The sequence below is a fragment of the Planococcus citri genome, chromosome 4, assembly GCF_950023065.1.
Source record: "Planococcus citri chromosome 4, ihPlaCitr1.1, whole genome shotgun sequence".
Classification (NCBI taxonomy): Eukaryota; Metazoa; Arthropoda; class Insecta; order Hemiptera; family Pseudococcidae; genus Planococcus; species Planococcus citri.
In genome coordinates, this window is record NC_088680.1 from 10,261,769 (window position 1) to 10,274,356 (window position 12,588).

At 34.4% G+C, this 12,588-nt stretch overlaps 1 protein-coding gene and 1 long non-coding RNA gene across 3 annotated transcripts in view; one reads left to right on the plus strand and one right to left on the minus strand.

Annotated features, from left to right (window-relative positions):
* The window catches only part of LOC135842620 (uncharacterized), a 76,724-nt gene that overhangs the window by 25,102 nt on the left and 39,034 nt on the right, over positions 1–12,588 (minus strand). Inside the window, exons 2-4 of one of the 2 annotated variants that reach the window (XM_065360166.1) lie at positions 722–875; positions 428–622; positions 142–355 (exon numbers count right to left, since the gene is read on the minus strand). In XM_065360166.1, coding sequence (XP_065216238.1) covers positions 142–355; positions 428–622; positions 722–868 — 556 coding nt within the window. In that variant the 5' untranslated portion in view covers positions 869–875. Of the gene's footprint in view, positions 1–141; positions 356–427; positions 623–721; positions 2,821–12,588 lie in introns of those variants that run through there. The other variant, XM_065360165.1, reaches the window with a different exon arrangement.
* On the plus strand, positions 2,960–3,504 carry LOC135842621 (uncharacterized). The gene is made up of 3 exons (XR_010558155.1): positions 2,960–3,092; positions 3,175–3,285; positions 3,376–3,504. It is a non-coding gene; the product is annotated as an uncharacterized LOC135842621 (long non-coding RNA).

A 12,588-nucleotide genomic window follows, 5' to 3' on the forward strand; every position in this document is an offset into this window, starting at 1 on the left:
TTTTTTGAAAAGGAATAGGAAACGATGAGCTTTATTTCTTTCCTAAGCTCTGTCAGATTTTAAAAACAGTTGAAAATTCAATCCTTCTCTCCCCCACCCTCGCCCATCTAAATCGTTTATCGATCAATTCCAAGAACTTACCAGCGATGTGATTCGAGTCCATCTCGAAATAACTTCTTTTCGAATTCGTAGCCTGATTCAGGATGTAATTATTGAAAAAACCACCCATCAGGATGGAAGCATAGACGTAAAATGTAATCTTATGATGTATTTGTCTGTCATCAACTTTGGTGTACAAGTAAGCACAATACACGACAGTACTTATCGAGAAAAATATCTCGAAAATTGAATTCACCTGCGAATAAAAAACATGGTAAGTATTTTCATAAATCTTTTGAAGCGGATGTTGAAGTGTTGAACATCTTACTCGAGGTAGAGCCGCTTTAATTGATAAATTATCGTAAGACAAGCTGAACAAATATGAGCGGAAAAATTCCAGAACTGTGCCATAGATTAGGAATGATTTACTTCTGAAGCTGTCCGGAGCCGGAAACAGAAGTACTGATAAAGGGGCGATGGTCCAAAGAAAATTTGTGCTCGGTACATGGGCTTGATTTATTTGCTGAAACAATTAAATAGGTAAGTAATAATTACGATCAATTAGCCTAGGTAGGTGTGTCTATTAGAAACAACAGGTAGGTAATTGATTTTTTTGCACTACCTTGTATGCATTTGCAATGTTTGATGACTCGATGCTAAAGAATTCTGACTGGGAGAAGGTTATGAAAGAAAGCGAAACCAGTGGTCTGCATTGTCTGATTATCATAATAATGCAGGTGAGTACGATCACGTGCTGCTGATAATGCATCTTGATCCTGTAGCAGAGAATTGAAATGAAATTTTATTAATTGGTACCTACTACCTACCTAAGTATTATTTACCTAATCAGGTGAATTGTATTTTTATTTGTTTCGGAGGGGGGAGGTGGTAAATGTTAACTGAAATTGAGAATTAAAAGGGGGAAAAAAATCAAAACATGACTTCTCAAAATAACATTGAGTAGAAGTTGAGGTTGTGAGGTTGAGTTTGAGATGATACTGGTTAGAGTTTTGCTTATGGATGGAAATTACTCGTAGGAGAACTTTTTCACGTATTGACCAAGACGTTCGTCTGCTAATTTTACGATAATATGATAAATAGAGGTACTCACAGATTAGAAGATTCCAATACAAAAATAATTATCGTCTAGTAACAATGTATAAAAACCCGCGTCAGTAGGGGAGTTTCGCCGGTTCTGAGCCACCCCCCGCAGGAGCAATGCTTCCTGTGCTCCTGTGGCTCCTGCGAGGGGTGGATTTGCGTGTAAATTTCTGGCTCAGAAATGTTTGCTCCTGCGAGAGCTGATTTTTTTCAATTTGCTCCTGTGAGAGCAAGATTTTTTCCTAGTGGCCGAAAACTTTAAAGAAAACGGGTCTCCGTTTTACATTTACCACCGAATTGTAAAGGATTTTTGTTAGATTTGTAGGAAAAATATACTAGTGCATCTCTGATCAAATTTAGTCTGTTTAAAACATTAGCATCAAGAGCAAGTCTTCTCTTCATAATTTCTTAGTAATCAAATAAAATACCTACCAGTAATAAAGTATCTACAGCAATATTTTTATTTCACTTTTTGAATTTTGAATTAATTGAATTTTTAAATTTCGTGATCATTTTAATTTCATTTTAATTTCATACTTGGAATTAATTAAATTTTTTAAATTTCGTGATTATTTGTATTCAATTTTTAGAACTTATCAAAAATCAGAAATGGAAAGCTACGAAGTAAGTACCTACACATTTTTAATTTTATTCATAATATTTACATGTTTTTTCATCAATTTTTATCGTAATTCGCGTGTTTTTTATTGATTTTCGGGCGTTCTAAATTTTTTCGGCACATTTTCGGGTGTTTTAAATTTTTTGGGGGGTGAAATCGTGTGTTTTTCGTCGCATTTTTGCGTGTTTTCATTGGTCTTCGTGTGTTTTTAATCATATTTTTGCATGTTTTTGTCTTTTTAAACATTTTTTAAGCGTATTTTCGTGTAATTTTGCATATTTTATTGATTTTTTGATCGTTTCAACATTTTTTGGGGTGGTTTTTTTATTATTTTTTCAATTTTCGCCGATTTTCTAGTATTTTTTACCTGTTTTTCTCGTAAATTCAACTCGTAATTCGTGTTTTTCCTCGTTTTCGGGTGGTTTTTTTATTATTTTTTCGATTTTCGCCGATTTTCTAGTATTTTTGACCTGTTTTTCTCGTAAATTCAACTCGTAATTCGTGTTTTTCCTCGTTTTCGGGTGTTTAAATTTTTTTTGGGGAGTGAAATCCGGTGTTTTCCGTCATTTTCGAGCGTTATCACGTATTTTTGTGTATTTTTTATTGTTTTTTTACTCGTGATTCGTGTTTTTTGTTGATTTGAATTTTTTTAAACATATTTTTACGTATTTTTAACACGTTTTTGAATTTTTTGGGGTGGTTTTTTATTATTATTCAATTTTTGGCCGTTTTTCTCGTAAATTCAACTCGTAATTCGTGTTTTTCCTCGTTTTCGGGTGTTTAAATTTTTTTGGGGGGTGAAATTGTGTGTTTTTCGTCGCATTTTGCGGTATTTTATTTTTAAAAAATTTTTAAGCTTATTTTCATGTGATATTATTTGTTTTCATCTCGGATTCGCGTATTTTAGTCGATTTTAATGTCGTTTTATTTTTATTTACGTACATTTGCGTGTATTTTACCGTTTTTATTTTTTCAAATCAATTTTTTTATTTTAATCAATTTTTCAACAATTTTTACTGATTTTTTTCGTGTTTTTACCGATTTTAACGTTGTTTTATTCGTATTTACGTACATTTGAGTGTATTTTATTGTATTTACAAAGTATTTGTCTGATTTAATTTTTTTGTTTTTGTTTCAGAGTTTCTGTGCTGGAGTCTTTGGGTCCTCAACTCCGATGAAAGTGGAGGATGTAGAGAGAATGGAGTACTCCATGACGATTGATGATGGAGACGCTTTAGAAGAATCTGTACCCTTCGCAGACATTTATGATGAGGTTAGTACCTAGATATTGATTTTAGGTAGTAAGTAGCATGCATATACTTACCTGTATCTAACAAATTATTTTTAATTTTCAGGGAAATCGGAGGTTCCTGTCGATGGTGCGATGGAGCCCCACCCCCCTGAGGGGTACGAAACGAAAGCTTTCGTTTGACAGTACTCCAATCAATTACGCCATGGTGGAAAAGGTAATTTTTTTATTTTATTTGTATTTTTGTAATAATGTTTAAATTTTTCTGTTTTGAATTGTTTTTAATTTATATTTTTTTCTGTTTCAGCCTATGGAGTTCGTATTCAGATTTTCTCTGCGGAGACCAAAAAGTTGCAAGGATTGTCCCCAAGATAAACTAGCGCCCATCCCGATCACATGCGGCTATGTGTTGTCAGTGGTGGTTGAAATTTGGTACGTGGAGTACCAGCCACGGGTACTGAGTTATGTAAGTATTTTTTAATAAGTTTAATGTAGGTTAGGTTAGGTTAGGTTAGGTTGGAATAAGAACGTCTCGTTAGGTTAAACTCAAATGGTGGTTTCTAAGCCAGGAGCATCAGGAGCAACTTGCTTAGAACTCTACCATTTGAATTTAACCTAACGAGACGGTCTTATTCCAACCTAACCTAACCTAACCTAACCTACATTAAACTTATTAAAAAATACTTACATAACTCAGTACCCGTGGCTGGTACTCCACGTACCAAATTTCAACCACCACTGACAACACATAGCCGCATGTGATCGGGATGGGCGCTAGTTTATCTTGGGGACAATCCTTGCAACTTTTTGGTCTCCGCAGAGAAAATCTGAATACGAACTCCATAGGCTGAAACAGAAAAAAATATAAATTAAAAACAATTCAAAACAGAAAAATTTAAACATTATTACAAAAATACAAATAAAATAAAAAAATTACCTTTTCCACCATGGCGTAATTGATTGGAGTACTGTCAAACGAAAGCTTTCGTTTCGTACCCCTCAGGGGGGTGGGGCTCCATCGCACCATCGACAGGAACCTCCGATTTCCCTGAAAATTAAAAATAATTTGTTAGATACAGGTAAGTATATGCATGCTACTTACTACCTAAAATCAATATCTAGGTACTAACCTCATCATAAATGTCTGCGAAGGGTACAGATTCTTCTAAAGCGTCTCCATCATCAATCGTCATGGAGTACTCCATTCTCTCTACATCCTCCACTTTCATCGGAGTTGAGGACCCAAAGACTCCAGCACAGAAACTCTGAAACAAAAACAAAAAAATTAAATCAGACAAATACTTTGTAAATACAATAAAATACACTCAAATGTACGTAAATACGAATAAAACAACGTTAAAATCGGTAAAAACACGAAAAAAATCAGTAAAAATTGTTGAAAAATTGATTAAAATAAAAAAATTGATTTGAAAAAATAAAAACGGTAAAATACACGCAAATGTACGTAAATAAAAATAAAACGACATTAAAATCGACTAAAATACGCGAATCCGAGATGAAAACAAATAATATCACATGAAAATAAGCTTAAAAATTTTTTAAAAATAAAATACCGCAAAATGCGACGAAAAACACACAATTTCACCCCCCAAAAAAATTTAAACACCCGAAAACGAGGAAAAACACGAATTACGAGTTGAATTTACGAGAAAAACGGCCAAAAATTGAATAATAATAAAAAACCACCCCAAAAAATTCAAAAACGTGTTAAAAATACGTAAAAATATGTTTAAAAAAATTCAAATCAACAAAAAACACGAATCACGAGTAAAAAAACAATAAAAAATACACAAAAATACGTGATAACGCTCGAAAATGACGGAAAACACCGGATTTCACTCCCCAAAAAAAATTTAAACACCCGAAAACGAGGAAAAACACGAATTACGAGTTGAATTTACGAGAAAAACAGGTCAAAAATACTAGAAAATCGGCGAAAATCGAAAAAATAATAAAAAAACCACCCGAAAACGAGGAAAAACACGAATTACGAGTTGAATTTACGAGAAAAACAGGTAAAAAATACTAGAAAATCGGCGAAAATTGAAAAAATAATAAAAAAACCACCCCAAAAAATGTTGAAACGATCAAAAAATCAATAAAATATGCAAAATTACACGAAAATACGCTTTAAAAATGTTTAAAAAGACAAAAACATGCAAAAATATGATTAAAAACACACGAAGACCAATGAAAACACGCAAAAATGCGACGAAAAACACACGATTTCACCCCCCAAAAAATTTAAAACACCCGAAAATGTGCCGAAAAAATTTAGAACGCCCGAAAATCAATAAAAAACACGCGAATTACGATAAAAATTGATGAAAAAACATGTAAATATTATGAATAAAATTAAAAATGTGTAGGTACTTACTTCGTAGCTTTCCATTTCTGATTTTTGATAAGTTCTAAAAATTGAATACAAATAATCACGAAATTTAAAAAATTTAATTAATTCCAAGTATGAAATTAAAATGAAATTAAAATGATCACAAAATTTAAAAATTCAATTAATTCAAAATTCAAAAAGTGAAATAAAAATATTGCTGTAGATACTTTATTACTGGTAGGTATTTTATTTGATTACTAAGAAATTATGAAGAGAAGACTTGCTCTTGATGCTAATGTTTTAAACAGACTAAATTTGATCAGAGATGCACTAGTATATTTTTCCTACAAATCTAACAAAAATCCGTTACAATTCGTGGGTGATAGGGTTTGGGGGTAAAATGACATTTAGTGATTGTCTCTGTATAGTTGCCAACTTGTCCACTGTTCTTTTTTCAAGTTAGAAAATCAAATACTTTATTGTCTATGCTAAATCAAGGCAAATTGAAGAAGGGTTGCATGTTCTATCAAAACACATTCGTCACACTTTACCCTTTCATTAATTCACCTGTGGAGATGTCCGTTTACATGCGATGAGAATTAAACTTGATAAACATCTCTAGAGGCTGGCGTTTCTAAAACTGCATAAAACAGGCGCCACCAGTTAAAAAGACAACACAGGGTTATATGTATAAAAAAAATCTATTTCATTTCAAAGTACTTTACAAAACTTATATATAGGTAGGTATACTTAAAATGTAACTTAATATAGGTAGGTACATTATTTACAAAATTTGCTTAACAATTCCATCAAATGCATTATATGTGAAAATATGATCATAAACTATGATACAGAATGCCTCAGTATCCGAGGCTACATTATTTTTACACCTAAATTCCAAACGAATATTTATTGGGCCTGTCAAAGCAGAATTTAAATTTTCTTCTTGATGAGAGCAATTGAATACAACCATAGGTATATAGGTGATGAACTCATCCATTCCATAACGAGTATTTATGACTGCTGTATTATAATAGGCAGAGTAAAATTGAGCAAACATTTGATACAAAAGGGAGGTTTGCTTTTTGTCAAAATCTAGAGTAGGTATTTCACAAGGATAGGATCTATCATTCAGCTCTAATCTGTAAGATTCCAAGGCTAAATTATCAAATTGACTAATTCGTTTTGAAAACTCATTGCGCCTCTTTGTTTGGAAAAATACAATTACATATCTTGGTTTCAAAAGTGAATTACTCACTCTTACACACCAATTATGATGAGTGGTCTGTGGTAAGGCAGGGCAATTATATACTTGCCAAGATCTAAAATTCATCAATAGACTTTTATTTCCTTTTATTGTGCTTAAAAACATCAATTTAAGTGCATCAGATGGGTAAATTACTGGCATTTTCCAGCTCACTTCATCAAGTGTTATTGAAGGGGTAGGGGCTGGAGTCCCATCAGCATTGGCGCCAGGTGCGACACCCCCCAAATAAAATACATTCGAATCATTTCTTGATCTCGTAATTATGAGCTGCTGTGTTGCATTTATGACAACTTGTTTACAATCTTCAAATATTCCAAGTAGGCATTCCATAGGCATGTACAATTCAAAGTCTCCAGTTGTTTCATTGTAGCATGATTTATAAGTTTCCAAAAAAGTGAAACCAATTGACTCATAGTAGTTTTTTGAGCTTTCAGAACATGTAAGATGGTTTTTCACTGAACTTATAAGCCCAACATTCAGGTTTCTGTCCAATATTTGAGAATTTATTTCATATGATATGGTGTTGAATAGGTACATGAGACCATTAAAATCAAACTTGTAGTTTGTACTCTTGGCATTTGTCACTTTTCCAGATACATAGAGGAATGAGCGACAGGGGAGGGTGAAAATTTCTTTATTCAAAATAGGAATACGTATTTCATCATTGTAAGACAGACTGCTTGGAGAATAAGGACGAAAAGTATTCTCAGTAAAGTACTTGATACTGTCATCATATTCAACAGACTCTGATAAATGTAGGTTTTCACTGCTTATCATTGCTCAGCTGTTCAAACTAACACTTTAAAACCAAGTTTTTTCAAAAATTTCTTATTTTCAGCTGTAATCTTCTGTTTAGTATGTTTTCTATCACGTTTTAATGGACAATGTAAATTTATACCAATTTGTCCCCCTTTTATACGTTTTTTTGAGGTATGGGGGTGTCTATTATAGGTAATCATGAGAAATTATTAAATTTTTTCTACCAATAGTAATATTATGGTGATGTAATTATTCCCAAAATTGATCAAATTTCCTTCTTCATCCTCCAAGTGCAACACAATATCACTAATATTATGAACTCCTTTTGATATAGGTACATAGATAGGATGAACTGGTTGCTCCACAATTAGCGTGCGCCGAGGTGCAGAAACAGTGAATGAATGCAAAATATGCGATAATTTTTCATTTTTATATGAATTTGTGACGCAATTTGCATGTATGTTTATATTATAGTGTTCAGAAGATTTTGGAACTTGAATCTTATGGGGGGCTTCATAAGTGTACACATTGAGAGTGCGAACTGTTTTGCCAGCATTCAAATCTTGATGATCTTGAGGGAATCCTAACAGGGTTAACACACTATCCTTCCAATCAAATTCTAGGGGGTACCTTGACAAAATTGTACATTTGTGACTCCTAGCATCAAATTGAAATTTTATTATGTTTTGCTCATCAAAGTGATCACTTATTTTTTTAACTATATTATCATAAGTAAACATTTCACAGTCCACCTTGAAGGCATTCCTATTTGGTACAACTCCGTCATCATAATGAAAATAAAAATTGCCAGGTCTGTCTGGAATCACCTCATTAAGCACTGTGAAAGAAATTAAAGCTAGCTCATATTTAGCATAAGGTTTGAGATGTATTGGGGGGGTGAATAGAGTTATGAATTGCAGGCCCCCTCCCACAGATATGAATTCGAAATGAGCTCATCTTGAAATGAATAAATTTTCCTTATACATGTCACTTATATAGTAATTTTTGAACCTTTAATTGTACAGTGTGGATGGTATTGTTTGGTTAAAAACTTGAGCACAAAGTGACCACAATTTACACTTTTCAATCCTTGATTACCCATGCAATTGTAGTAAATACGACATCCTTTCAAATAATGTAAAAGTTCAGGTAACAAGGGTATCCGACCAAAGCTATCAAATACTATAACTTCATTTTTCTGCTTGCTCATCGCCTGCCAGTGCGTACCCTCTCCAAATGAGGTATCTAGATTCAATATGAGACATTCATTTTTAAGTGGTTTCTTAGGGAGCTCATCGCGACAAAATATGCCACGGAAATGCGGAATTTTCAATTTCTTGACATATTTTACTAGCTGGTAGTCATATAGTGGTATTTTACTTGAAGGTAATTTCACTACAATCCGTTTTTTTCTCTTCATCGTCAGTTTAAAAATAATCCTAGACCTCGCTTATGCTTATCAAGGTAAATTCCACTTCCAACTTTGGTCCGATTCTGGAATTCGTTTCGGAGGTCGTTGACCTTTTTAGCAGTAGCAACCACACTTGCAACACGACCAACGATCCTACCTACTCGAGAAAGTGCACCTAAAATAGGTAGTAGTGCTATAGCTCCGCCTCTTCTAGGTAAAGGGATTACACGAGTAGGTTTCTTCTTGACCCGAAATTTTCTAATTGCTGCCAGTGATTCCTCCGCTGCTTTATGCAAATCCTGTCTTGATTTCCCTTTTATAGCATGTCTGGCTTTTTTTACAACCTGACCAAAGGTAAGTCCCCCTCCTTTCATTTTTCCTCTTCGCCTGGGTCTCCTACCACGCCTTTTACCTCGAATACCAGATCCTGTGGTGACTTTACCCAACATAGCTGCTGTAATGGTCCTTGCTGCTAATTTTTCACCAAAAGTAGAGTCCTTGGCTGCACCTCTTAGCAGAGCTGCCCTAAGTAATTCTTTATCTGCTTGATTTCTCAACTCTACTGTTTTATTCTTTTCGTATGCAATGTCGTGAACTTTGCACGCTTCGTCCAGAGGATTAACACCTTTATCACCTCTTGCAAGGCGTTGGCTTAACTTTGTACCTGGCCCGCAGAAATTGTAACCTGGTATGTGAGCTTCGAAAGGTAGGTGATCTATCAACCAATTGAGAACTCCCTTACCAAATTTACGCTTTCTGAAGTGATAGTTAATCACCATTGCCCAAGTAAAAATGATAAATTTTACAATCAACTACCCTATTTATATACTTTTTGCCCTGGGGGTTCATGAAATTTTCCTATAAATACTCTGACGAGGGTCCTTATTTAAAATTTTTAAAAAAGCACAATTTATTGTACAAGTGATGCGAATTCTAGAGCAGGGTATAAAATTACCTGTTCAGCAGTGTATGCTGGAAGCAGGAGAGGAGCGTATAACCCATGGGTACCTATTCCCAAACACGATTAGAGGCTTACTAGTAGGACCATCCGGATGTGGAAAAACTAATTTAATGATCACCCTGCTACAACATAAAAATGGTCTGAGGTATGAAAATGTATACATTGTTAGCAAAAGCCTATTTCAAGAAAAATATCAAAAATTGCAGAAAATCTATAGGATGCTCCCAGAAATTGGATACTACACGTTTGACACCCCTGAAAAAATCTGTGAACCCCAAGATTGTAAGCCCAATTCCATTGTAATTTTTGACGATGTAAGCTCATCAAATGAAGCGAATCCAAAATTACGTGCATACTTTTCAATGGGTAGGCATAAAAATATTTCAGTTTTTCTATTGATTCAAAGCTACAGTAGGATAAGTAAGCATTTAATTAGGGATAATGCAAACTTTATAGTGCTTTTCAAACAAGATGCACTGAATACTCGACATGTCTATGATGATCACCTGAGTGCTGACCTCAGTTTCAAGCGATTTCAAAGTATCTGTGCACTATGCTGGAAAGAACGATATGGTTTTTTAGTGATTGACACACAATCCCCTATAAATAGGGGTCGTTTACGCTGTTCCTTATATCATTTCATATCATTGAGCAATGAAGGTGAGACGTGAAAAGAGAAAGCTCCATGCTGGAAAGGCTGCAGAGCCCCCCTATTTCAATAGAGAAATTGCTGAGAAAAAAGAACTAGTTAGCATTTCTGATGAAATTAGGGAGAAATTTGAGCTACTTCAAGACACAAAAATTGATAAGCAACGGAAAATAATGGAGAATTTGGCACCTATAGTACAGCCTTTACAAGATTTGAAAAATAATTTTAAACAACACAAAGATATCGAAACCCAAACAGGTAATGAACAAAATATCATCAAAATTAAACCAGAGAGCCACGCTGATAATCAAGTTAATGAAACTACAGATGGTAAGGTCAATAACCCTAGTCCGAGGGTACTTAGGAAACGCCCTAAACACAACATTTCATACAAGATTCCCAGAAAAAAGACAGATAAGACATCTCTATTTACATCAGCTAGTGATGACCCAGTTTATGGCATGAAATTTAATAAAAAATTGGGCTCCTATACTATAGGTAACACTCCTGTGTACATAGACAAGTCTGAACTTCTCATTCAAGACCAGTCATTCACAAAAACTCCAGGGTTGATGCAATTGTTGACAACTTCTCAAAAATCCTACAACAGTGTTCTTCCAGAAGATATAAATACTTATAAAGAGATATTAAAGCTCACAAAACCTCATTTAAGGAAAGATGGTCGTCTCAAGTGGCAGAGAGGAGATAAATTTCAGTTTATTAAAACTTTATTTTCAAATCCAAAATCTGGAGGTTGCATATCTGACCCCAGAAAGGCGATTATTACACCATCTAATAAAAAATATCAGCTGATCTATTATAACGACTTCAACGAATTAATCAATCGAATGAAAGTACTTGTTGGTGAACAAAACTCTGGAAACCACTCTGAAGACTTGAAAAGAGAGTTACATTCCATAATTGAAGAGTTACTTGAAGCTGGTATCATTGCCTATAGAGCATGACTTCAGCCAAACGTGAGGTGGCACTGGAGCTGCACAAGGCTGCAAGGAGGAACTACTCAAGGAGAAGGGTTGAGATAAAAGGTCTCTATGACTTGTTTGCTGCTGACTTGGTTGATATGATAGCTTATGCTGCAGAGAATGAGCAATTCAAGTACATTCTAACGGTGATAAATTGCTTTTCAAAATATGCATGGTGTATACCTCTGAAACAAAAAACTGGTCGAGAGGTGGCTGCTGCGTTGGAGTCTATTTTTTCTAGCATACCCAAGCCCCCTAAATATCTGCATACAGATCAAGGTACAGAATTTTACAACTCAGACTGTCAGAAAATCTACAAAAAATATAAAATTCACCACTACTCAACTTATAGCGTAGTCAAGGCAGGAATAATTGAAAGGTTCAATCAAAGTCTTCGTCATTTAATGTTCCGTGAGTTCAGTGTGAGGGGGTCCTATGAGTACATAAAAATACTACCAAAACTTTTGAAAATATACAACAATAGGTACCATAGAACGATAGAATGTGCTCCATCACAGGTTAATGAACACAACCAAGCCGAAATATTGAAACGAATCCTCAAGAATACAGGTCCTGCAAAGCAACCGGCTATAAAACCAAAATTCAAGGTTGGGGCCAAAGTTAGAATTTCCTACCAAAAAGCCCTATTTGTTCCTGGGTATTTGCCAAGATGGTCAACTGAGATATTTACTGTGGTTAAAGTTCAAACAAATACTCGTCCAATTACATATATTCTCAAAGATTACAAGGGGGCTGAAATTAAGGGGACTTTTTATGCTGAAGAGTTGCAAGAAACAAAACATCCAGACATTTACTTGATTGAGAAAATTATTCAAACTCGAGGTAATCGGGTACTTGTTAAATGGCTAGGATTCGATGAAACAGAAAACAGCTGGATCCCAAAATCTGACATACTACCAAATGATCCGTGAAATCCTATAAATATACTATAGAAAACCGATAATGCGTTTATTATGTTAAAGGTATTGGAAAGGTAACGTGCTTGTAGGTCGCGCTCTTGGTGTTCTTCTATTGTTATCCTGTCCGTTGTGCACTCTATTATACTACACTGTCTTTTATTTGTCATTATAAGTGGTGCACTCAGTTCTTTAGAAAATGAACCTTTTACTAAATTGG